Raw genomic sequence first — 27,941 nt, forward strand, 5'->3', positions numbered from 1 at the left:
TAGGCCTTTTCTGCTGCTTTAAAAGGGTTCTTTATTATTTCTCCTTCGCACTTTCAGGGCTATGTGGATGCTCCTCCGATGATTCTCAGGAAATCTACTTAATGCTTCTACCCAGCTAAGTGTGCCTTTTCTAAAACTTCTAATGGGTCTCTGCTGAGGCTCTGAGGCACAGTGCTAGCCAGGGGCTGAATCAGTGCTTTTCTCTGAAGCTACAACTAAGGAAATTTTAATGTGACAGGGCGTAAATGGGATAGGAAGAGGAAAGAAACAGGATAACAGTTTTGTTCCAGTTTAGCTTTTTATTTAAAAATAAATATACTGTCTCAACAAACAATAAGAGTGTAGTTTCACAGAACAGCACACATAGTAGACATTGGTGAACTGAAATGAAACATGCAAGAACCAAAAACACGTGCTCTCGCTCTTTCCAAGAGAGCGGAAATGAGTTCTCTAACTCTCTGCAAGACGTCTGCGCAGAAATCTCTTTTCAGAACATGGCCTCCTCATTCTCTTTGTAAGCAAAGTAAATGGTGACTGAGCCACTGTTGGTATGGACAGTCTCTGTGATTCTAGCAAAGAACCAGGAGCTGATCCCATACAGTAAAGTTGGAATGCCTGTAAAAAAGATAAATGTATATTATACATATGTATATATAAATAAATTACACACAATTACACAGTACAGTGTTGTAGTTGCATTTGTGTAGGACTTCTGGGGAGTGGCTTACATGGGTAGAGTTTTGATGCACGCGAGCACAAAAGTTTTGTTGCTGCGCCTTAGCTTGTATTGAAGTGAAAATGAGTATGAGAAGATGTTCAAGCCCTTCGGGTGAAAGCACAAGAAATACGTGCTCCCGTAGACATATATCAGATGCTGGGTGCTTTCAGCTCTCTGTGAATTAAAAACGTCATTCTGAATCACCTGCCATTCAAGCCAAAGTATTCTGCTACTTAGGTCACTGTGGCCCACTTTACAAATGGCATTTGTGAGGCTGACATCCTACGGTCTATTAAATGTACAGAACTCAACCCAAAACACATCTTAGTTGGAGCCTGAAATCAATCTCGCACTACATAGAGCTCTGACTCACTGAAATACTGGTTCAACATGTTTTACAGATACAGTTTCTTTCAGCTATTCAGGTGCTTAGATTCACACTTAGTGCTAATCAGCACAATGTCGTAAATAAAACGTAACACATAGCGGCGTATTCACAAAGGTAAATTTACATGTGTAAACATAGTCATGTTTATATTTATTACTAAACCTAGGTGAAAGTCTATACTTTTTTCCACTCACCATTGCAGATTGCAGTTTTGCACCTAGGTGTAGTCTTGAAAGTCTCCTCCCCTCTAAAGACGGGATGGAGTCTCCACCCCAGGTATTTACAACCGTAAAGTTACTTCAAATAACTTTACGATTATAGTTTATGTTTTGCCTACTTGGCGGACATGTCTGCCACCAAGGTGCAGACCTCAGCAAGTGGCGTGGGACTCCACAATGGAGCTGGTGAGTCCTACCAAAGGAATGGAGACCTCTGAATGGAATGGCATTAGGCAAATACTATATGCATGACCCAAAATCACATACCCAACATCCTTTCACTTGAAATCACATAAATACAGCCCGCATTCTAGGCTTTTCCTTTTTGCTATTTGAATACGTGACTCAGCAGCCACTGGGAACCACATTCAGCCCCCACAATGCAGAAAACACTCAAGAGGAAGAGGACGTTTACAGAGAAGGCTTTCCTTGCAGTGAGAATTGTGGTAACTGCATGGTCTGCATTCATTCACCCTAAGTGGAGCACTCAAGACAGCCTTGTGGCATGTCACAAGCTGTGTTAATGCACTGGGTGAAGAGGCATGCACCATGGGGGGGCAATAAGAAGAAATGGCATGTGAAAGACGTTCTCCAAGATTCAGCAGGAAAATCTATACAGGCTGTCTTACCACCCTTAAAGGCTGTCCTCTCCATTATGCACCCTCGCCTGTTATATGGATTGCCTGTTGCAGACAAGCCTAATGTTAAGCCAGATAAGGACTACATGCTCAACTCTATCCCTAAAATGTATCCTACAACCACTCACTTAGGTCTGTCCTCCCAAACAAACACTGTTTTGCAGAAAATATATATATATATATTTCCTATGGAAACGTGGTCCTAACTATAACTATCTACTGGCGACCGCCAGTAGATAATATATATATATATATATCCTGCAAACACTGCCTCTAACACACATCCTTTATCTCAGATGTTTCAATTAATTTACTTGTATTCTTCCTTCCTCTCATACAGTCACCATTACAAGCAAATTAGTAGCTACAATTGGGGCAGGGGTACCTCCAAATGTGGCAGGGCAACAACGTTTCCTCAACTATAATTTATATATTCATTGTCTTAACACTATTTTGCTAATACACTTTTTATTTTAATCGACTCTAAGTCTAGGTTGCAGACTGATCACCCACCTCTACTTCTGCTCCGAATGTTGCACCAAAAACCAGACTGGCTATGCACAGCGGACACAAGGTAGAGACTGGTATTTATACAATTTGTTAGTTTGTGTTTGGGTCAAACCTATCTCTCTATTTGTAAGTGACAGGTTAGGTGTATGAATACTGTCCCACATCCAGAAATCAACCCATGTTCCTATTTACTTAATTGCGTTGATGTCATCTGTTGATTTAACCTATCCTTAAAACTTGCATTGTAACATTAGCACATAAATATTTCTAGTGTTACTTAAATTGGACATTATCTAAAAACGGTTTTGTTAAGCTCGTCTATAGAAGTACTGAATCAAAACTTTATTTAATGTATTTCAATTGTTTTGGTCTTCCTCTTGCAGGAACTGTGGACACTGAGCCCGACAATGGTGCTGCACAATCCACAAGTGGAGCTCAGTGGGCAATCACAAGGGGGAAATCAATGTACCTCTGGCAGTCAACACTGCACACAAAGAAGAGGAGAAGCATGAGATTGTTGAGGATGAAAAAGGGAATAAGCAGGAGGACATTGTTACCCCAACACATACAACCATAGAGTAGGACCAAAAAAAAACAATGTTTTTTTTGCAGTTGATGCCAATAATGCCCTCACCATCGTCCTCAAACCCTTCAGATCTCCAACCACACTTCTTCAGCAGAGGTACAAATAGGGCACGCACATACGCAAGCCATCATTGAACGAACTTTTGGCATCCTTAAGTCACAATTCAGATATCTTCACCGTAAAGGGAAGGGGTAGACTATTACCCAGAGGTTGTGTGTAGGATAGTAGTAGTTTGTTTAATGAAGTCCTGTTCTAAATGTCCAGCTTCATTTATATATGCATGTAGCAATGATATGAATAATTCACTTAATGGAGGCTGCGGCACGGACGCGCAGCGGGCGTGCCACTGGCGCACTAAAGGCAAGCTTGTCTGCACGCGCCACACATTTGCCCAGGGCAAGGACCCATTGTCCTCCTTTTTTCAAAGTCTTTTTATTGCTATTTATTAATAATCACAAGCATATGCAGACAACAGTTAACATGTTACAAGAGTTATTTGTTGGGACTGCTAACACTTCCCATAGTAACTGGATAAACCTTCGAAAATATATGTTGAGACAAGTAGATGAAGCCTGCTTTGAAATACAGCATATGGCAATAGTATTCATGCACTAGGTAGCCATGCCCGAAAGAAGATATACAGAGCAATCTGCTCACATGGGGTTGCTTATACTTCGCCAAGGGAGTTGGAAATTGAGGGACTAAATAATCAATTTCCAACAACTTCCGATAAGCAAAGATGGACTGATGAATCCGTGGCAGCTGCCTTTTATTAAGGACTGGACAAGGAAATCAAGGATGCTTTGGTCGTGAACTGCCCTGCTACCTGTGAAGCCCTTATGACCTCATTCTCCAAATAGGAGCTCAACAGAAAGATTGACCACAATGGAAAGTGAGTGTATCCAGCTCCAAAGACTGAAGTGCAGGCATAAAAGTCCAGTGACGAACCTATATTGATCGGCTCCATAGGGAAGCCTTTGACAAAGGACGAAAGATTAAGAAGAAAGGAATGGCTTCTAAAACAAGGATTTTGTTTGTAGCTGTTCCTAGCTACTCGGAAACAGGGTTGCTCACACTTGACAATTAAACCCCAGGTAAGCGTTCCATCATCTTTTGTGTCTTACACGAACAGAACTAAGCTTCACGTTCATATCGTGATTACCATGCCAGTAGGTCCTCTTACAGTGAAGGCTACGATTGATTGTGGTGCATCTGGATGTTTTATTGATCAGGACTTTTGTAAAAAGTATGAATTCTCTCTTGTTGCCAAAACTGTCTCAGAAGCTATTTGTGGAACAGATTGACAGACTCTTTCCTCGGGTGAAGTGCAATGAAAAACAGAAACTATTGTAATGGTTTTCGAGATATGACAAGTTGAGTCAATCATTTTGGAAGTAACTGCTTACCTTGTTTCTTATAGTACTTGGAACTATCTAGCGAAGAAGACATAATCCTTTAATAGATAGGAAAGAAGAATTTTCTGAAGAAAACAATTGACTTCAACACCCATATCAAACCAAACATCAGCTTGCTTTGCCAGATGCACCAGGGAAAAAAGTTCCATCTCACCTGCATATGAGGAATTTGGTGATGTGTTTTGTTGTTAAGGCAGCGAATGAACTTCATCCACATCGTATATATGATATATGTATATATATCATATATACAACAGATCTTCAACTACAAAACAAGATTCCGCATGGCAGCATTTATCCTTCAACACATAAGGAAGTTGTGGTTTTAAAAAGCCTATCTTGAAGAAACTCTAGCAAAGAGATACATTTGGCACTCTGTATCACGAGCAGGAGCCCCTATCAGCTTCATTTCCAAACCAATGGACATTATCGTCTTTGTATGGACTATTGCAAACTAAATGAAATTACCATCAGAAACAGACATCCTTTACCTCTTACTTCAGTCTGTTGGACAACGTCAAAGATGCCAAAATTTAGAGCTAAGAGGTTCCTACAATTTGGTCGGAAATAAGGAAGGCAATGATTGGAAAACCGCCTTTAATACAAAGTACGGTCACTATGTGTACTTAGGAATGGCATTTGTAATTACACAATGCCCCTGCAGTATTTCATCAATTAAGTATTTTGAGATGTCTTATACACATTTATTGATATATTTAAGATGACATATTGGTATTCTCTAAGACTCTAGGAACACACTGAGAACATAAGAGAGAGGTTCTATCTTGCTTTCGTATAGATTGTGTGTAAAGGCAGAAACATACATTTTAAAGACAAGCAGCTCTTTTTTCTTGGATTCATTATTTCAGACAAAGGTATTCAGATGGGTACCAATAAAGTGAAGGCTATTCTTGATTGGCCAGTACTCACCACAGTGAAACAGATACAAAAGTGTCTGGGTCTTGCTAACTTTTATAGGCAATTCATACAAAACATTTCCCAGATAGTGAAACTGTTCTAACTAAGAAAGGACAACTCTTCTTATGGGACTGGGAGCAAGATCAGGTCTTCATAAAAGTAAGAGAGATCCTTATTTCAGCTCTAATTCCATAACATCCAGGTACCATTTTTGCGGAAATGGAAGATTCAGCTTTTGCAATTGGAGCCATCATTTCACAAGATGATCGAGGATCTGGAAACATCCATTTAGCAGCCTATTATTCTCAATCATTGTCAGCAGTGGAAAAGAATTATATGATTTATGATCGAGAATTACTGGCCATGAAAGAAGCCTTTTCTCAATGGCACTATCATCAGGAGGGTTCAGACTTTCCTGTGAAAGTGTGGACTGGCCACAAGAATCTCAGCTTTCTCAAATTCATGAAATTTGCCAATGCTAGATATGCTAGGTGGTCCTTGTTCTTCTCATGATTTCACTGTCATCACCTATCATGCCAGATGTTTTATCTCAACACATGGAAGAAGATAAGGATTAGGAAACCGCAACCACTATATTAGCTGTACAAACAAAGAAAATAATTTCAGGTCACGATATGCTCCACCAAATTCCTCAAGATCAAAGTAAGATTGAATAGGACACCTGGTTACAAGAAACTCCACCCAGAAGGACCAGACTACATGGTGACTTATGCCAGGGTCTGAAGATTTACATTTTGGAAACAGTGTTATAGAAAATAATAATTTCCTGCTGTCAAAATAGTCCATGCTCTGGTCATCTAGGAAGCAAGAAAATCACCTGGATAACACTCAATATCGATCGCCTCATCAGCAAAGGTTTCCAGCAAATGGGCATGGATGGGGGATGGCTGGTTGTGTTCCGAATGCACCTCTGAATGTACCTTTGCAGCAAAATAATGGGGACTTACATCGTTACCAGTTAGCTAATAGGCAGTTTGACAATACTTTACCTCTCTACAATCGTTATACTGCTTCATCATCATTGGAGGAAAATGATTGACTGCCCGACGCCTTGGGGAATTATATCCAGGTATCAGCACCGTCCCTTAAAATTGCTACATGGAACACTGCCGGTATAAAGAATAAAATTGGGAATGCTGAATGGCTAATGTCATTAAAATCTTTTGATATTATTGCCCTACAAGAGACTTGGGACCATACGAACAGCTTCTCTTTGGATGGCTATAGTCACTTTTGCAACCCAGCTATTAGTAGTGTGGCAGGAAGATCTAAGGGGGGCTTGTTAAGTCTATTTAAACTGGACATAAAGGGTACACTAACTCAGTGTTTTTCGGGTTCAGAAAACTGTTTGATTGTCGAACTTTCTACTCAAGAAAAGGCCAAGATTCTTTTTGTAAATTTTTATAATTCACATGCAAATGAGTGTACCAGTCAAAATTTGGAAGTACTGGATACATTTTTGTCAGTCTACAGTGCTAATGTAAATACTTTTGAATTAATATTATTAGGGGACTTTAATATACACCCATGCACCCTACCATGTATCAGCCAGGATGATGAAGGCCCCCCCCTCTCCTCTTCGGTTCATCTGGAACATACCAGGCGTGGAGAGTATCTTGAAACCTTTCTTGCGAGATGGAACTTATATGAGTCAGGCTGCGGGGATGGAAAAAATAGGTCCCCTACGTTTAAGGGTAAAGATATGGGTACCATTATAGATTATATTTTTGTGTCTTCTTTTTTGTTAAAAAATGTGATAAATTATTACACTGAGGTATCAGCTTTTAGCGATCATAATCCTGTTTTACTTGAAGTGAAGCATACAGATTTGATTTCCTTAAAAACAGTCAAAGTTAGAGGGGGAGCAAACCTCACGGTAAAAGATCAGAACCGTAGGTTGAAATGGACAAAAATAGTCCCTGAAACCTTTCTTCAAGAGGTTTTGTCCAAAGTAGAGGATGAAGTTGCAATATGCCTAGCAAATAGAACACAATGCAAAGAGGTTATAGCGGCATTTGATAATATATGCTTAGAAATTAACCGTAGCCTTCAGAATAAATCTAGGCAGAAGTCGCTAGTGGGCAAAAGATGGTTCGACAAGAAATGCTCAAAAGCGCATGGAGTACTATTAAAAGCCCTGAAAGCAACTCCCAAAATTCGTGCAGATATAGTTAGTGCAACGATTGCGTATAAAAAAACTATCCAAGAAAGAAAGAGGGACCTGAAAGAGAATGCTTTGGCCCAACTTCTTGACCCAGAAACTCTAAAAAATAGTGGCTTATTCTGGAAAATAATAAATCAGCCACTCTTTTCTGATGACCCAAACACCCCCTTAGAGGCAAATATCCCAGATGAGGGCTGGATCAAACATTTTAGACATATATATACAGAAATTAGCAGTGCTGCCACCTCTGCTGTTTTTCCAGAAGTTGAGGAATTGGAACTCTGTACTGCTGAAGCCGCCGTTATTTTTGTGGCAGCAGATGTGGAAAGGGCAATAGATCTGACCCTGAAAAATAAAGCACCAGGTCCTGATGGGGTACCAGGGGATGTTTTTAAAAGTGCACCGAAATTTTGGTCTAAAGTCTTATGTAATGTTTTTAATGCCCTTTCAAATGATAAAATCCCGGTCTCTTGGAAAAAATTCATCATTGTACCGGTCTTTAAAAAGGGTAACAGGCAAGATCCATCCTGTTACAGACCCATTTCATTGATTGATTCATCGGTGAAAATATTGGGCCGGGTTATTTTATCAAAACTGAATGATTGGTTAACCGAGAAAGGGGTCCTATCGAACGTTCAGTATGGTTTTAGATCAAAAAGGAGCACAATAGATCAAGGCCTTAATTTGCACTTACTAGTAGAAAAATATACGAGGGCCAAGGAGGGGTCCATGTACTTGGGGTTCATGGACCTCTCGTCAGCTTTTGACCTTGTAAATCGTTCCAAACTATGGAAATTTTTGCTTGATACAGGACTGGACAGGGCCCTTGTTAGCCTTCTAGCAGACTTACATACTGATCTAATAGCTTCGGTTAGAGTTACCTCGGAGGGGCGCTGCACGAGTCATTTTAGATCAGAAAGGGGAGTTAGGCAGGGGTGCATTTTGGCACCCCTCCTATTTACTGTTTATATAAATGCCCTGGAACCTACCCTAAAAGAGGCAACCCTTGACATCCCACGTATAGGAGAACTTGGAATTCCAGTTCTCCTATACGCGGACGATGCCGTCTTGCTCTCACGTACTGGTGTTGGTCTTCAACGACTATTGGATGCTTTTGAGGACTTTATGGGTTCTTTGGACCTAAAGATTAATGTTAAAAAGTCTCAAATTATGATAATGGGCAAGGGCAAAAATAACAAGTTGAAAAAAATATTTACTTGTGGGAAACAAGAGCTTTGCAGAGTAGCCACTTTTCCCTACCTGGGGATTACTTTTGATGAGAGAGGCACTTGGGGTCCACAGATAAAAAACAGAAACATCTCCCTTGCTAGATCATCTTCTGCACTCCGGGGCTTTACAAAAAAATTGGGAGCAAGGCCAATAGTAACTCTACTAAAAATTTATAAAGCAAAATGCCTTGCTGTTGCTACATATGGAAGTGCTATTTGGGGTAACTGTTCTACGGAAAGTTTACAGATTACTGAGAACAAATTTTTAAGATCTGTTCTCTCTGTACCACAATCTACTTCAACTTATATTGTTCACACCGAACTTGGTGTAGGATATATCGTAGACCTGATCAAAGCGGCCCCTGTTCTGGCTTGGCTAAAGACCTGGTTGAACCAAGAAATCCCCCTTAACCATATCATCCTAAAAGACTGTTTGCAGCTGGATAGAGTAAATAAAATACCGTGGCTAGTTTACATTAAAAACTGTCTTGTTAAGTTAGGGAGACCAGATCTCTTTTTTTCCCCGGCCTCGATAACTGCTAAAGACATTGTTCTGATTAAAGGTATGATGGGAGAATTGCTATGTCTGGAAAGGGAACAAGTAGAACTGAGAAACCAACGGTGCGGACTAGCATTATTTTGAGCACTCATGCCGGCCCTTAACTATATCTAACTACTGTAAATCAACCTTATCATCGTTTTCTTTTAACTCGTTTTCGGTTTAATTTGATCCATTTAACCCTTGGACACTTCCCAACCTGGTGTACTCCCGAAAATGCAATGCCGTGTAAGTGTGATAACTTTTTGATCCAGAACACATTGCATTTTCTGATGTTCTGCGATCACTACTCGGCATTAAGAAGGAAATATTTGATCCCGATCCTAAAGGAGGCAGGGTTTATACAGGTTAAACCAGCACTCCTGTTTTTACAGTTAATGCAGACCCCCAGGATCATGTTCCATGTTGCTAGTTTTCTAGTGGGGGCGGTTAGGTTCAAGAAAAGGAAGTTGTCCAATAATCTAACTAACATGGTTTTATAATGGTTGAATTTTAATATTTTAATATTGTCCATATGAAATGCTTACTTCATGAAATTAATATACATATATGTAATATGTAAGTGATGTGAATAGATTGTTTTATCTAATTGATCTCTTTTTATTATATTTTAATAACTGACCTCTTTTTAATACATTTTAATAATTGAGTTTTTATAAAGAACTTACTGTAAATTTATCATGATTTGATTTTGTATTAATTATGAATTGATTGTGTGAAATTGTATTGTTCCTATGTCTTTTTATGATATTAATTTATCGAAATAAAGTATTTTGACTGACTGACTGACACTTAACTGGTTAGGAGATTATTTTGGTTGCTCAATATGAAAACGACTGTACAGGACTGTATTGTTAGGTGTGTCAATTGTGCTCAAAATATATCATCTACTCATAGACATTCAGTTTGTCAGAACCCCTTCCAACTCCAAAGCAACTATGGTCTAGAATTTCAATAGATGTTGTTGTGGAGCTACCAGAATCAGAGATGTCTAGAGTATTATGGGTAGTGGTGGATTACTTTTCCAAACTATCCCACTTGATTCCAATCAAGAGACTGCCCACAGGTACAGAAAGTACTAGGCTTTTTGTAAAGGGAATAGACTACATGGATTACCTGAAATAGTCATAAAGCAACAAAAGTTACATCATGTTTTTAAAAAAAATACATTTTGCAGCAGTTGGGAGCTATTAATTAGATTTCCACATGTTACCAACCCAAGGCTGATGGTCTGACGGAAAGACTGGAGCAGACAATAGAATGGTTTGTTCATTGTTTTCTAACTGATCGTCAGGATGAACAGTTAAAGTGGATTTCACTGGCAGAGTTTACCTATAACAACTCACTACATAGTTCCCTGGGCTTATCACCTTTTTGCACATATGGGTATAATCTATAAGTTTGACCTAGCTGTTTTGATCCTATAAATATGTCCCAAGTACAAAACAGGCCTCCGAAATTCATTAAAATGTTACCAGACCTGTAAGTCTAGTGACTTGCAAAATCTACTTGATTAACTCTTGGCCCATAAACTGGTCTCAAATTGTGCGATTCTGGACAAATATCTTATTTCAACGAGTCGCCATTACCTTTATTATCAAATGAGAGCTCCTTCAAATATGTGCGTTCAGTATGTCTGCTTTACAAATAATTATTTTCTTTGACCTAATAGACTAAACTCTTGTTACATGTATAATACAAATCTAGCGCACATATAGGGTACACATGACCCCTGGATTACCTTAGTTCACTGATAGTAATGTCATCAAGGTGGGCAGGTATGTTTCTCAGTTCCTGTTTAAAATCTCTCACTTTTAATAAATATATTACTAAAGCATTATGTGGTAGCACACTGTCATTTACGGTCAGCACATTTTCCATTGAAATAGCCACAAAATGTTCTCGTGATATGCAGTTTACTGATAAAACTATACAGCGTACAAATGATGTTTAAAAATCCGGTTTCTGCAAATATTTATCATTTGCACTGCAAAGTAAAGTATTCTGATTTCTCAGAGGTCCCAGCGGATGCCCCAATTCCAGGGGGAGAAAAAGTGGTAACTCTGTTATTTGAAGACAATACTTTCTAGTATCAAAAACCCCAAGTGGGCTCCAACTGCTCTTGAACCGTTTTAAAAACGTTTGCGATTCATGGGGTCTGAATGTTATTACCCTTAAGGACGAAGCTACTCCTCCTCAACCCCCCCCCCCCCCCCTGCCCCCAAGTCCTTCAAAGGTAAATTTACAATAGGAGGGGTCCCCCTGGAGAGCGTGAGTACCTTTGACTACTTGGGAATTACCATATTCGAATATATGCCATGGAAACAGCATGTGGATAAGCAGGCGCTCAAGCATTGACAAATAGTTGGGGCCTTGCTCAAAGAATATAGCACCTCCTTTACTAAACCGGTGGCAGCCCCAATTCAGATCTATGAGGCTAAAGCTGTGGGCTCTGCGCTCTATGGAGTGGAACTATGGGGTTTCAAAAGGAAGGACGCTCTACTGAATTCGGAGAACAAGTTCCTGAGGTCCCTTGTCTCTTTGCCACAATGTACACCTCTGCACCAGTTAAGACTTGACATGGGTAGAGCTACCATTTTGGAGAAGGCCAAGCTATGCCCCTTAATATTCTGGCTGCGCATTAGGTCCACCCCAGAGTTGTCCTCGTATGCTGCAGCCCTAGATGAGGTGCCATACTCTACTTTTCTAAGAAGATCGTCTGGATTCGCAATGTGAAATCCTCTTTAGGAGCATTAGGTCTAGAGGGCCTCTGGGACATTAAGGACCAACCACTGCCCCTTATCAAAGACACACTCAAGAAACCCTACTGGGATTGGGCTGTCCGGGGTTTGTTTACCAGCTCCTCCTAGGAACGTCTAACCTTGGATTTTATGAATTTTAAAATTACTTAATTTCACATAAATATAATTTGAAATCATCCCCATTCCCCTAGATAGGAAACTCTATATACATTTCTGCTTTGGTTCACTCCATTTGAACACATGCACTAGCTCCTGGAGGCAGGCATCCACTCCCTCCCAGTATTGCCCCAGGTGCATATTTGCTACTGAGTCCATTGCCCATGTGTTCTTTGTCCTGAGTACTCCTGTCCAAGGTGCAAATGGCTAAAACCAATTTGCAAGCAGCTGGGCACGCGCCGCCGCGCGGAGACCCTTTGCATTTTAAGATCAGATCCTAGCCCGGCGATCGTTTGTGCCATTGCCAAGTTCTTGCGTCATATACATTTTTAACTTTCTATTATTGTATCTATATGGTTTTAAGTACCCTGTGTCACTGTTTTAGGTCCTTTGTGTAACCTCTTACTAGCTTTGAGTGTGCAAAAAGCACACAAACCAGCCAGTATAGTGGGCTTGGCCGCCCAAGTGGTATAGGCAACGGCTTTTGTTGACATGGTTTTAGCCCCAGGCCTCAGTCTACCTAATCACTAATGTATTTTTAGATTGTGTCCCTATGGATATTTTTACTTCTCTGTCTTAGACTATTGTGTTTTTTTCCAATTGTTTACCAATGTGCTAATGTTTGTTTAATGTACTGCATTTTATGTTGTGTATTTTTCCATTTGGTTTTTATTCCATTGATCTGGTTTTAAATTGTTTCTATGTATTCTCTGCACTCGCACTTTTATGGTCTAAAATCAGAATAAAGCTGAATGAATGAGTGTTCTGATTTGTTTTGGTCCTATTAAACATTTTATTAAAAAATGTGCTTTATTAATATTTGTACTATTCAATTTACAAGCTATTTAAATGTTGTGTGTTAGAAAAAAACTGACGTTCTACAGCCTTTAGTTTCACAAGGATTGTCAGGTAGTTCACTTTACAAACTCCTCTAACTTTGCAGTCAGAGGTTCACTTTACAAAATCCTGTAAATTTGCAGTTAGAGAAAGAAAAGTAAACTACCATCTCCAAGATAAAATATGCAGCAATTTGTAAGAAGACATAAGCTGACATTTGACCTCTGTCTTTGAACGCACAATAAATGTGACAAGATAAAAATATTCAAAAGGTGTCTGTATTGCTCATTCAGTTTCTGAATAAACAGAACACCTGTTCTTTGCCAGCTTGAGCTCTCGCACCAGAATGGGCCGGTAAGCGAGTAGATTTTTCGAGGCATGCAAAACCATTTGTAAGGTTTTGTACAGCTGTACAAAACCTCTTCAGGGATAGGAATATCTACAGGAAATTTACAGAAATCCTGCTCCTGTGTACAAGAGAGGTGATTTAGTGTCATTCAGAGCTAATCTAGTAATCCTTGGCACAAGCTCCAAGATTTCTCCTCGTTTTGTGGGTCCTTCTCCTGTGGAAGCTCTAGTGGGAAGGGGTGCACAAAAGTTAAAACTACATGATAGCTGGAAGCTTCACCCAGTGTTCTATGAATGAATGAATGAAAAGGCATTTCTAAAGTGCATGGCTACCCGAGGGCATCCCAGCGCAAGCAGCGGTGCAGCTTCAGCTCCAGCTCCAGTCAGTTTTAGGGTAACATACTTTTTAAATTGTTTTTGAAAAGTCAGGTAATTTGGCTCAAGGCGGATACGAAGGGGAACGAGGTTCCACAACTCGGCGGCATTGTAAGAGAAGTGACGCCCTCCACACAAGAGAGAAAAGGGGTCCGGAAATGCTAAGCTGCCTCTTATAATATTTGCAGGTCAGCCTGAATTAGAGGAAAAGGTGATTTTAGTTTCCTGATGTAGACATGGGGCATTACAGTACCCGATTACCTGGAAAAGGTATGATGTAGGGGACAGATCATGGGAACTAGTGTCCTTTTTGTATGCACCTTGACTAGTAAAGCAGTTTAATACAAACCTCCAGCAGAACCTCTCACATAAGACGAGGGAGGGGCATGGGAGTGGGATGAGAGGGTACGATAAGGATTAGAGGACTGCGGAGGCACAAGATCAACAAGGAAAGGAGTTGGAGAACGATTAGAGAGAAGAGATATTGGAGGATTTGGATGGCCGGTCAGTGGTGGCTTGGGCACAAAGGCATCAGGCAAGCTTTCCTGGTCAAGGTCAAAAAGAGACCAATCAGAGGTAAACTTCAGAAGAAAGCGGGAAAGTTTCCTTCCCTCCTCCAGTGTCTTCCTTGTTTGGGTTGCTTGCTCCTCTATCAGCTGTCTCACCATAACAGTTATGCTCCAAATTTACCTGGCTGGTGTGCTTCTCCAGTGTCTACTCTCGTAATATTCGACTGCCTTCCTCACTGAGTCATATGGACCCCTCTGTTTCCCAGTCCTCGGGTTCTCCAGGATGCCGGTTACTGGCACCTCTTTACTTCGAACCTGACGCTACAGGAAGGACGTGCACCCATAAGCATTGGCCTGAACAACCATTAGTCCATAAGAAGCTGATATCCAACGACTGTTTTGTTAGTTGGGGATAGAAAATAGGCTGACACCAAATAAAAATGGGCCCCCGTTAGCAAATTAGATAGCTAAAAGAACGGCCACTTTTGCAAACAAGGGCAGTTTTAAAACGTGTGAAGACAAGCTGTATAAGTGTTTTGCAAGGTATGGGAGAATGCATGCATTCATGCTTACAGCAATGTTTGTAGTAATACCAGAGAAATCAGCAGTAAAAACCCGCCCACTAGATCATAAATAAGGCTCCCGGTTTTCCGTTTTTATGGATTTTTACAGATAATTACAGACAGAAAACAAAGTGTTTCCTGTCTGTCTTTATTTTTAAAAACGGAAAAATGCAGAAAAGTGTGCTTCTTATGGTGTGCTGTTTTTTGTGATTTCTAGGACAACAGCTGAGCAGATAGGCAGCATGGGAAGTTAAAAAATGTTTAGATTTCCCTAAATGCAGGTTTATGGATGGTAATATATATTTGTATTATAATTAAGGCTCCCTGTTTTCCGTTTTTACTGATTTTTACAGATAAATACAGACAGAAAACCATTTATTTTCTTGTCTGTATTTATTTTTAAATGTGGATATAAACGGAAAATTGGTGCTTTTTGAGTGATTCTAAATACACTTTGCCATGACTGCCAGTCCAATAAATGTGTGGATTGATAGGTAAGGGGGTTAAAAAAGAAAGGCATTTTAGTAAAGAGGCTTAAACAGCAGTAACTATGCCCAAGGCAGATACTGAAATGTGCATTTTATCATATAAATGCATTGATGTATCTTCTGCCGGTATTCATATCACTGAAACCTGGCAGGCATTCAAGCATAATTGCATGTTTATTGGTTAAATACATGTGGAAATATACCAGTTTTAGCTTTACTTTTTTTTCACAAAACCCCATAATAAATATGGATAAATACAGATGAAGTGGATAAAAAATAAATATGGATAAATACAGACGAAATGACAAAAAAATAAAAACCATAAAACCGGGAGCCCTAATTATAATGCTCAAATTTACCTGAAGGTGTAATGTTTTGCTATATTTGGCTGCTTAATTTGCTAAAAAACGACAAGCAGCAAAGTATGACTGCATTTTTCTCAGTTAAATAAATGTGGAAATACACAATTTTATGACTCCATATATTCGCAAAACACAAAATCAATATGGATGAATACCAATAAGTCGAGAAATGTAAAAGTAAAAAAAAAATACAGTAAAATCGGGAGCCCTAATCATAAAGCAGGCCCATAAACAGCCAGAAAACAGCCCATACACTGATTTATGAGACCAGTCCTTCAGTTATTGACAGATTCCCCTACATGCCAGTCTGATCCCAACTACTGAAGACTCCTACCTGTTTCTCTAGCCCTCACCTATCTTTCCCCTATCGAGAGCATGTGCTCAGAGTTCCTGCGACTCAGAACCACATCAATTTCTACGGGCAGAATCTTGAGAATTAGCATTGGAATCCACCAACGGTATCCTTTTTGTAACTCAAAACACACACCATCACCTTCAACAAAGACTGTAACTGCTCTGCAGAAAGAGGAGGCACTTTTGAAGATAGAGTGCTCTTCAGAGTACTAGAACTACTAAGATATAGGACTAGTATCCTTGGCAGCCAGATTCCCATAGGTGAAGAGCCATGTCATCTTGCTAGAAGAACTGCAGGTCTGACAGGCGCCTGAGAGCCTGCCAAACTTGCTGAAAAAAGGGGAGGAGTACATTACCCTGCAGGGAGATGATTGCCAGAGCAGACACCCAGCTGCTGTGACAGCAGCAAAATGCAGGTGAGAGAACACTGAATAAATGGAGTGTAACTGGTAGCAACCCAAGTCTAGGAGTGAGTCTCCCAGCTATCACAAAGTTTCTTGAACAAGCATTGTGTGTCTGCATAGTCTGACAATCACTGTGACCACGACATTGTAGCCTGCCGTCAGGAGCTGACTGCCTTGTGGCGACTCTGCCTGTAGCTGAAACAGTGGCCAGAGGACAAAAGACCTCTACCAGTGGGGGATCCCTGTTGTTCGGGATAGTGTAACCAACTGGGCCTAAGCTGCGGCTTTGCTGGAGCCGCTGCATTCTTAGTCTGACACCAGGAAAAGCAGGCTAGTCAGTCTTCCCACACCGCTGCTGTCTGCTGTGAACTACAAGCAGGACCGCTCGGGCTGCTGTTGCCTGTGGCCCTTAGGCTAAAGATGTCCGAGCACCCGGTAATTCAGGTGCACTAACCAAATGAACTCGAACATCAGCTATGCCTCTACCACCAAACTGAATGGGTAGTTTGTTCTTTTTGCATTGCAACCCTGACAAAACATTTTAGTAGTGGAACACAATTGAACTAACCTACAGGTACAGAACCAGACAAGCTTACCCCTGTTCCATATCACCTGGTCACTTAGGACTATAATCCTGTAGCACAAGTATTAGAACCCTGTGCCTTATTGACCTTACTTTGAGAAGTATTACATTTTGGTGTGTAATAAAAGTACTTCTCTTTTTCTATAAAGCAAAGCACTAGAGTAGACAACATGTATTGTCTCTGTTACATACCTGCTTGAGTTCTAGTTCGCTATCCCCACACTACTTCCCTGAGAAGCCTTTGACTACCTCCCTACGCTACTCTGAAACTCATGAGCAGATAGAGTGTACTTGGCAGCCAGTTTGGCAGTGCAATAGTATGCCAGGCCCTGGGACACAAGTGGTAAAAGATCCCAATATCCACATTTAAGGCCCAATAACCCGTCTGTCCTTTGGCCCCCAAATGGGTTCTGACACCATGCAAGGCCGCAGCTCTTAAAGACGAGAGCCGAAGACAGATGGATTGGCTGTTGCAAACTGTAAGAATGGAGGTACCTCAATTTCTGATCAGTATGTGAACTTATGTGCTGTACCTCTTGGAGCCTAGCAACCTCGGTCAGGGATTCCTATTCTGATTTCCCTGGACATAACAGAGTTCTTCGTAGCTTAACTCTTCCATGAAACAGACCCTGACAACCCAATTTTACAACTGTTCCTACAAGGAGTTAGGGAAATCTCCACATTCTTGTTTGTTTAAACATGTTAAATTTAAGAATAGGAGATCTCCAATACATATAGGAACCATAATTGCTGTTCACTGTCTTTCCTGAACTACCTCAAGCCTGCAGTATTTTTTGATCCGGAAGAGAACAAAAAATCACAGGTAATGCGGCGTATCTGCTAGCCACAAGGGCTGTATGCATGGTTTCAGTTCTGAATAAGACATTTAATTTTAAAAATAAAAAATGAAAGCTAGACAAAAGAAATATTGCTGCATGGGCAAAAGTTGGAGATCACAATAGCTCTGCGATTACCAATGGGGTCCCAGGGGGAACATGGCGCGAGCCGGTGTACCCCTGGGGTTTTTCGCATGGTGGAACAAGCCACACAGCGCTTCAGGTGAAGTTGATTGGGAGGAGGCGGGTGTCGGGGAAGCTATAAATAAGGGTGGGTTACAGGGGGAAGGATCTGGCGCAGGGCGTTTTGTTGGAGTTTGCCGAGTTTTTGAAGGTTTCGTGACGGGGAGCTGAGGGCATTTCTGTTCCGCTTTGACAGGCAAGAGTTAGAGCGACAGAGGAGGATGCAGCGGTGAGGGACGCGCGGTCCGTCTTATGGGAGGCGGGCCAGGGGGAGTTACTGCGGCCTGGTGTGAATGCTGAGGTGGGCGCTGGTATTACACGGCCTCGCCGGAAGTCAGCGCGGGGGTAGTGGACGCGGTGGCTGCATGTTTGCCGGCAGCCCGTCGGAATTCCCTGGCTTTGCGTGCCTGTAAGAGGCAGTAGGAGGGCAGCTCTCACCGGTAGGCATCCAGCGTTATGGAGAGGCGGGCGTTTGGTCTGTCCTCGATGTGCAATGGAGAGGGGCATGGGGCGGTAGGCTCCGCCCCCCGCAGAGCCAGGCTGGCAGGAGAGGAGTGTCTGGGAGAAGTGCTTCAGCCACAACAAGGTGTGCAGCCTCACTGTCTCGTGGGAGGCAAAAGAGAGAGGTTTTGCAAGGAGGGTGTCAGCATCATAATCTGTGCCGGGGACCCCCTCACATGTAGTGCAGCTACAGACAAGCCATATGTTTGGCTGGGGGAATGTTAGGTTTCAACAGGGTAGTGGGGCCATTGACATTGCGCCTCCGGTATTTTCTGTTGGGCGCTCTGCTTTGCTGGTGGAGTATTCTAGTGACAGCGGTGAAGAAATGTTCACGGTCTCTGCATTTTCGCCGGTTGCCATTGAGCTAGGTGACTCACAGGATTATCAGTGACATCCCAGCAGGACAGTTATTGGAGAGGAATAAGTCGGCCAGGCATCTCAGGCGGGTGCCTGTGACCAATTGGAGGTTCTATGATGGGGTGTGGGGGGTGGTGAAATGCCAGGCTTAAGATGGAGGAAGGGGAATTGAGGGAGGAGAGATGGGTTGATGCTGAGCAGGTTCATAAAGGCAAGAAAGTGTGTTCAAAGGGTTTGGGGGCAACAAATGTTTTTAGTGTGTTGCAGGAGTCAGGAGCGGACAACGCATCACAGCCAGAACGGTTGGGCGGACATCGTCAGCACGATGATCCTAAGGCATTTCAGAAGCAGGCTTCACAATTGTCAACAGGTAAGCCACAATGGTGGGCTTCTTGGTCTAGAGCGGGTACGGCCAGACGCAACACGCGCTCTAATGGTGTTGGGGGGGGCGTTGGTTTCTGATTTGGACATGCATCTTGGGGAAGGTTCAGGGGTTAAGGGTACACATGACAAAATGGTGGGTTGTGAGCCAGGTAGCACAGCAGCTAGTGGTCCGGTTCAGAAGGAAGTTGGGGTTAGTTCAGATGAGCTTGCAGTTGGAGGTGAAGACAGTAATATTCACAAGAAGCTACCCTATATGGGTATAGCGATGCCTTTGGGCACCCATTTGTCCGAGAAAACCAAGAATAGAATTTGAAAGCATGAGTTTGTGGACGTGTTTAAATTATTACATAGGGACATACAGGCTAAGGAGGGGTCGAAAGAGGAAGAGTGGGAGCTTGCAAAACGCCCGCGGGTGCCAAAGAACATAGAAAACTGGACGTCAGCTTTTTTAATATATGCAAGTATCTACTGTGAGAAACACCAGGACAGGGCAGTGGCAATGTTAAAATACATTGATATCATTCGAAAGGCTCAGATGAACTTTGGGGGTTATGCATGGCTCAGCTATGATGAAGAGTTTAGGGCTAGGGTAGCTTATTTCATGACAAGCCATGGGGGGGATGTGGAGTTATGGTTACAATGGATTTCATCTACGCACCCCATAGCGACCACTCATACCGCGAGTGTTTTTCCAGTTACACATCGGCCTTTTCAGGTTCGCCCTGCCCAAGCTGGGGCGGGTTGGGGTGGCAGAGCACAGTTTTCAGTGTCCGGAGCCTCCTGAAATTTTAATCGGGGATTCTGTAGCAGGCAGTTTTGTAGATACAAACATGAGTGTTCACAATGTAGGGGCAAACATGCTATCACACAATGTTTTCCATGGCAAAAGTTTGGTGAACAGAGTCGATTTCAAAGAGGGAGAGGCGCAACATTTCAATCTTTGCCGAAAGGAATATACCCCAATTGGTTTGCTGCTTTTGGAACAGTGGCTGAGTGGATACCGAGATGTTGAGGCCGCTTCAAAGTTGTACTGGGGTTTCAAGGAAGGTTTCAAAATTGGATATCAAGGGCCTAGGAAGGGCAGATGGGCAGACAACCTCAAAGGGCCAGAAGGAAGCGTAATCGGGTCATGAAGGTTTTTTGCCAAGCCATAGGCATACAGGTTTTGTCTCATGATAATATTACAGGTTCTGAAGGCCACTTATTTAGGGATGATGGGGTTCATTTATCCCAACTGGGTCAGGCGTATTATTTGCTTGAGATGAGGGAATTACTTTCTAATTTCTGGAATGAACAAGTATGCAAGAGTATATTGTAACAGCTTTTCCTTTACAGCAATCATTCAGGTGGGGCCAGGAAAACGCTTTGGTTTTCCTGGGTGGCGTCTTTTGGGGGTTTGGATGGTCTGGAGCGGGCGTACCCATCCCTTGAGGGGGTGAGGGGCAGGAAAGAACAGAAGGCAAAAGAGGGGAAGGGGAAAGGATGGGGTTTACAATTTCATGGGGTTTTGAGTTTTTGCAAGATGGGGATTGAAATGTTTGGGGTATTTTTTCTGATGTAAAAAGTTGGCGGATTTTTGGGGAAGGATAATTCTAAATGGTTTTACGATGCCAACGCTCGCTCTCTCTCTCTCTATATATATATATAAAGTTGTTGATTAATGTGATATGATTTACCGGTCTGCTATAATGATGTCAGTGGTTTGTTGTTATTGCACGAAGGATTGTTGGGGACATGGGCAGTTTCACCTTTAATAAAAAGAAATCCAGGTCCTCTTATGTTAGGATGACTCTATGTCTCCATGACACAATTATTCCAGTCCTGGGATTTCGTTTTACGTCCAGTCTCACTACAATTGGTTTAAATGAACAAATCATGACCCCTTCTTACTGAATACACAGATTTGTTAAATCAATGTCCAGGATTGAACACGGGGAGTTCCAGTAACAGACTCATCTGGTAATCCTATTTTGTCTGTGTAACTTGGCCCCTCCTGTTGCCCATTCACAGCTTAGGGTTCCTTCTAGTTTGTCCCAAGGAGACACCTATATATTGTACTGCTTTGTAAGAATGAATTCTTTCCTGTGTTCGAAGATCCACATTTCGTGCCCCATCTGTTGGCTGTTCAAATCCTGTTCTTATTCTGGCTGCGGCAATGCACTTGTTGCGCTGCCTACACCCTGGTGTGTGGGCTCCATTTATTAAAGTTAATTCTTTATTTTGTAGGTCTTACCACATTGTGATTATCTCGGTGTCACTACCAGATGATTGCATATAATAACCAAGACAGCTTGTTTTAAGTCAGTGTTTTCATCTAACAAACTAGTACATTCTCAAAGGTAAAGTTTTAATTCATGCTAAAGTTACCCAACTTGCTTAACAAACCTCAAAATAGTTTGTGATAGGAAAATCCTGGACAGGAAAGTTGTGGCCTGGGTGTACATGTCTATTGGCACCCAAAGGGTCTGCCTGCCTTGGTGCAAACAAAGCAGGGTGTTGCTGGGGCCATCCCAGGTAGAAGGACAGTAGGCACCCTCACTGCGTTCACGACACAATGCGTGCCTACTGTCCTTCTACCTCGGTGCGCAAAAAGCACTTTCCGTGCCTGGGGCCTTCCCAACACACTGTGCCTACCCTAAAGCAAAATCTGCTTCGATTCCCGATTTTATCTGGCCTCTTTGTTTACAAGGTAAGGATGGTCACTGTAGTGTGCTAATCTCAGTGAGCCCAATACAAGGCACTCTGCCGAGTCTGGCCTTGCTGCACCAAGGGTGTAACAACCCCCTAGAGTGCAGTGAGCCCCCAACCCTTCAGCCCAAGGCTAATGACTATCTGTGAGATATGGAAGACTCGGGAACCTCTTCACATTTTACAGGGAGGAAGGGGGCATCACTTTGTTACAACACTGCACTGCAACCAATACCAGAGTCCATGGCTGGGGTGGTCCTGCATCAGTACACCCAAAGCAGTCAGTCTCCCTGTGGCCTTCTCTGGGCTCTGGGGCCCTGTGAGCTTTAGAGCCCAGGGGTTGTCCTCCATCTCAGGCGAGCTTCTTACTCACCAAGGTTGATGAGTTTAAGAGCAGTGAAGAGCTGGTTCGCCAGTCGCAGATCTTGCCACGGCGCCTTGGAGCAGTGGTATTTAACAAAGGGGAAACAGCCAGTCCTTAGGATGTGGTAGTTGGCCCCCTGCACTTCCCAGTTGAAGTAGGAGAGGCCAAACTGGTCGTTACACACAGAGCTGTACTTGACACAGAAGGAGGTCCAGTAAGGTAGTTTCCGCTGAAGCAGGTGCTGGGTTAGCACTTCTGATGCCTTTGGCCTAGGCCCGATGGAGTGGCCTCGGAAGAGGATAACCTGCAAGCAGAATTTGTGGGCCTTTCTCAGGAGCGTCATCACTGGAAAAGAATAAAAGACTGATTTCAGGGACCAGGGCATACGCAGAACTAAAAAAAAAAAAATTAAAAAAAAATCACACACTAGAAGCAAGGAGGTGCTCTGGAGAATGTGCACTTCAACCACACACATTTTACAAATGTATCCTACGCTAATATTATTAATGTATGAAATGCCACTATGCAACACTCCTTTGTGTGAGCCGACATCATACAGTCATAAGTAGACTAATGTTCTCATGGTGCCCGTTAAAATTACTGAGGAACTTGGTGACATTACAAGTGATGACCAACAGTCTAAGATCTCACAAAACTCATAGGTAACACTCGAACTCCTGAGACATCTTTTAGTGATACTTTGTTACTTTTTCAAAAACAAAAAAAATTTCCTTGCAGTTGGCTGGAATTGCCTAGTCATGTTTTTGTTCTGTAAAATGTGCTGCATGTAACTGTTGGTTGTTTGTTTTAGTTTCCAGTAGAAGGCCGTGTGCTTTAGTTTTCAGTTTCTGGCTCTCTTTTTTGCAAATTAATAAGTAAGTTGGTCAAATGGTGCGAATCAAGAATACAATATACAGTTTTGCAAAAGAAGTCTGGCACTGGAATATGGTATTCCGTGACATGAATCTATGATTCCTCCTTCCGCTGGGATTCCGCTGTAGGTAGTGCATGTTGTCACTTTGTTTAGTTTATTTATAAAATCTCATTATGAAGGCCCATTAGAGGCATTAAAAGGGAGACCACTCACTCCTGTTAGCGGAGTCAAAGGAGAGGCAATTTCAGTAAGAGAGAACCTTACAATAGCTGCTAAGTAGAAATGTCAAACCTGACATCCTCAGTCAGTTGTTTTCACCATTGGCATACCGTATTTTGGGACCGGACGTTTTGTTTAGGTCTTGCCTAGGCAGTGCTTGTGCTGTCTCCACGAGACATGCTGTATTCAGGTATAGACTTTAAGCGCCACCCATCTTTGCAATTGCTCCTATTACTGTCCTTTGTAAATGGTGGCTTTTGATGTGTAACTAGGCTTAGTAGTCCCGCTTTGCTACCTTCCTCTCTTCTGTTGTTACCTTCCATGAGGACAGCCTCTCTTACATGTGTCCTTACTCTCTAGGTTTCATTAACAGATAGCGAGCATTATTTAGTTAATTAAGGTCTTGCTGAAACAGGCACAACATGCTGTCCGGCTTTTGCAACCCGCCCTGGTTTGTAGTTGCTGTACCAGGCACAACGTTATCCCACTTCTGCAATCCATGATGCTGCAGAGGAGGTTATTTGTTTAAAGTGTGTTTTACTGTTAAATTGACAAAGTTATGCTTTTTTTTACTATTTATTTATCTTATTAGCATTCGCGGCACGCCGCGCTTTAGCTTCACACGTTTAAAGCTAAAGCGGGCGTGCCAGGATTGCTTCAAAAATAAATAAATAGAAAAAAAGGCGTGTGGCGCTGCATTTGTTTTCCATTTATTTACTTTTGTAGTAATCGCGGCATGCCGCACTTTAGCTTTAAACATTTCAAGCTAACGCGTGGCATGTTGCGATTGCTACAAAAGTAAATAAATAGAAAAAAAAGCTGCAGCTGCCTAACTTTTTTTCTATTTATTTACTTTTGTTACAATCGCAGCATGCCGCACTTTAGCTTTAAAGATCTTAAGCTAAAGCACGGCATGCCACTATTGCTGCAAAAGTAAATCAATAAAAGCAGGTGGCGCCACATTTGTTTTACATTTATTTACTTTTGTATCAATCACGGCACGCTGCGCTTTAGCTTTAAACATTTGAAGTTAAAGTGTGGCATGCCATGATTGCTACAAAAGTAAATCATTTTTTTAAAAAGCGACAGTCGCACGCTTTTCTTTTTTCGGGATCCGTGTTTTTGTGAAGCTTGTTTTTGGGGTTCCACAATGTCGCCTTTACATTCACTTAGGCACAGGGAGAGCCGATGTCGAGACTCGTAAACCTTCAATGTTTAGTGCAATTTATTACATCAGTCCTCCCCAGTACATTCAGACATTTAGATTAATTTTGATTTCTACAATTTACAGCAACGCAATATTGTGGCATTTAAAATTGCTGTTTAACACGCTACAAATCAACGAGCAGGTGACATATGCTGCCTAGAAGCAACTCGATCGGTCAGCACAGTCAATGCAATAAGCTAAGATGGCTCCTTTGTTCGGCCACATTCTCTTTGCCATCACTATGACAGCGAACGTGAAGAGAGAAGACAGACTACTTTCACCACTTTCGAATATGGCTACCATGTATATCACGTTTCAGAAAGCGCAATGACATGTTAAAGCACTTGTATACAGGGAAATTACATATCAGCACAAGATGATGTCTGGATGAGTTCTTGCCTATCATGCGCAAAGTGTTTTTTTTACTGTACGGAATCTTCTCTGTGCTGTTAACGAATCTTTGAAAAAGGTTGGCGTAAACCTTCATAGTGTTTAGTGCGACTTATTAAAAATGAAGTCCCTTTTGTTGTTGCAGAACTACCACAGAGTATTAAAAGGATTCTCAGACTTGTTGCCATTGCTTCTTTTTGGCTCTTCGTGCATCATCTTTAAGATATTCATTACGGTCAAGTATGTTGAATGCATGGCTTTCAACACAGCAGTAGTTGTAATTTAAAGCATATGTTTTAGAACATTGCAGGACTTCACTAAAACGTATGTGGGCTTTATTTAATGGCTTCCTGAAATTGTTTGTTTCTGTTATTTTCACCCTCTGAATGTAAATATTTTCTTGGTCAGAGAAGCCTTCAACGTCACTCAGCACAGCATGAAACTAAATGCAGCAGGTTTACAGCACAATAAACTTGCCTTTTTAGATCTCTCTTAACGGATGTGAAATCTAATTGACGTTTTCAATTGACAAAAAGGTTAAACTTTTAACTCCACGTTTTTACAATGTTATTGTTATTTCAGTTTTTTGTTTTTCTGATTGCTTGTATTGTTTACTCGCCGTGCACAAATATAAAGAACTGTCCATTTGTCCTTCAAGGTAATGGACCTCTTACATCTTCCAACTTGACGTGTAGTGCAGGATAATGGAGTTATATCTGTCCGTCCTTTGCTTCAAATAAGTCACTCGTTCTACCTCCTGACACTCATGTTCTATTGTGAATTCGCTAATATTCTACTCCTGATTGTCTTTGAACTATGCTCTTACCCCAATGGATAAGTCAGTGCTGCAGAACAATACTCTATGTCACTGCACTCTAAGCCTCTCTACTCGACACCACTGAACACTATGCCACTCTACCCTTCACCACTGCATGCTACAACACTATAGTCTGCACCATTCCACTCTACTGCACTCTATGCAATTCACTCTATGCCAATGCACCCTATGCCACTCCACGCTAATCTACACAGCAAAACTGCACTCTATGGCACTGCACTCTACGCCACTCCACTCAATTCTTTACCACTCTACTCTATACTACTTCACTCTACTCGAAAACAATCTACTGTACGCCACTCCACTACTTTAAGCGACTCTTTTACAATCTGTGCCACGCCACTATACTGCACTCTATTCCACTGCAATATACGCAGCACCACTCAATGCCACTATACTCTACACAACTTTACAGCACTGTACTCTAAATCACATCATTACTATACACATAATTCCACTACACACCATGCCACATATTTACACTATACAAAACCACTACACATCACACAATTCCATGCCGCACAATTCCACAACAAATATTTCAAATCCAACTCACAAAGTTCCACTCAAAACATATACATCCACTCCATAACACAAGGGTAAAAGACATTGCCATTTACAAAGCCAATAGCTCTAACTCAAATAAATGCGAGACCCTTTGCATTTCTAAGGGTTGTTTTTTAACGTTATCAAAATCTCCGGTGTGCAAACTGCTGCTGGCTAAAACGCCAGGACCAGATGAATGTCATACGATAGGGGTCACTTGATAGTCTAATGTGTGAGACTCAAGAGTGACAATTGAGAAGAGATGTGTGTGTGTGTGGTGCGGGGTAATGTGTAGTGGAGTTGAGCCCCAGATCACAGTCCAGAGCTATTGCTTTTTCTCGGCCGGCCGGCCGGACGTTCTATGAGTGCCATCTCCTCGTCGTAACTGCCTGAGGTGCTGGACAGGAACTAACTAATACGACAGTTCTACTTTTACTATTGCAACACCACCGACCTGTTAAGTACCCTATCCACCATTCATCTAAAGGTCTTCAGAAGACGCCTTGTCACGTAAGCACAGCAAATGCAAAACGTTAGGGCCCTGGACTCTCAATTAATATAATTCATCCTGTGAGTGTTCAATTTTCATACGCCTCAATAATGAAGCAACTAGACGAAAGCAGTAGATTGCAATGACTGGTAGCAATAAAATAAAGCACTCGAATATTGTTTGGCCATCATCGCAATGAAAGCTGACCTCATTGCAATCACATCCCATTAAGTCCATAAGCCTCGAGTATGCTACGTTGTTGTGCCTTGTTCTTTTTGCAGTGTATACACACGGGTGGTCGGGGTGTGTGTCAGTGTGTGTGTGTGTATATATGTATGTACACACACACATATATACATACATACATACATACACACACAGACACAACCCCCCACCAGCACGCACGTGGCCCAAGGACATTAGAGCGCTTTACACGAGCACCAGGTTACATAACACGAGGTCAGATTCATTATTTAAGGCAGAAAGAGAGTGTTTTCCCAGAATCTACGGATTTTGATCTAAAGCAGGGTCTCGAGTCAGATTCCCCAGCTCAAACGTCAGCAATTCTGACCGAGTGTCCGTTAAGCTGCATCTCCTCACACCAGCCCCCCACTAACCTTCAGAGTAAATGCATCTTTTAACCCGAAAACAGATTTCTTCTGTGGTAAAAGCACCGCACTGAACAACCAATTGAAAGACAGGAAGAAACTATCTGACAGCTAACAGAAGCATGTAAGATCAGGCCAGCCATTCAGAACGTAAGGAGATAGTAACCGACAGCACGAAAAGGCGGGCAAACTATCCTCCATTAGCCAATCAAACGTCAGGGTAAAACAACTTCATTACAATAGCATCGACCAACCCACGGAGCGGTGACAAGCCGAGTGCTGCGCAGCCTCCAATCAGGACAGCGAGCGCTAGGCGAATGATTGTAAGCTATAACAAGCATTTGCAATGCA

At 42.0% G+C, this 27,941-nt stretch overlaps 1 protein-coding gene across 1 annotated transcript; it reads right to left on the minus strand.

Annotated features, from left to right (window-relative positions):
* Nucleotides 1-285: 285 nt before the first annotated feature.
* Nucleotides 286-27,731, minus strand: C3_1H15orf61 (chromosome 3_1 C15orf61 homolog). The gene is made up of 3 exons (XM_085644599.1): nt 27,600-27,731; nt 22,428-22,763; nt 286-615 (listed from the first exon to the last, which is right to left on the minus strand). Exons 2-3 carry the CDS (start codon nt 22,759-22,761, stop codon nt 488-490), a joined length of 462 nt encoding a protein of 153 aa, XP_085500725.1. The 5' UTR covers nt 22,762-22,763; nt 27,600-27,731; the 3' UTR covers nt 286-487.
* Nucleotides 27,732-27,941: the final 210 nt, after the last annotated feature.

The sequence above is a fragment of the Triturus cristatus genome, chromosome 3_1 (genome assembly GCF_964204655.1).
Source record: "Triturus cristatus chromosome 3_1, aTriCri1.1, whole genome shotgun sequence".
NCBI classification, from domain to species: Eukaryota; Metazoa; Chordata; class Amphibia; order Caudata; family Salamandridae; genus Triturus; species Triturus cristatus.

Bases quoted from the DNA above. Each gene is read 5' to 3' on its own strand.
- C3_1H15orf61 (XM_085644599.1), bottom strand. From the start codon at position 22,761: ATGACGCTCCTGAGAAAGGCCCACAAATTCTGCTTGCAGGTTATCCTC. The intron at 616-22,427 runs GTGAGTAAGAAG...TCTTTTTTACAG, and splicing joins TCTTAAACTCATCAACCTTG to GCATTCCAACTTTACTGTAT.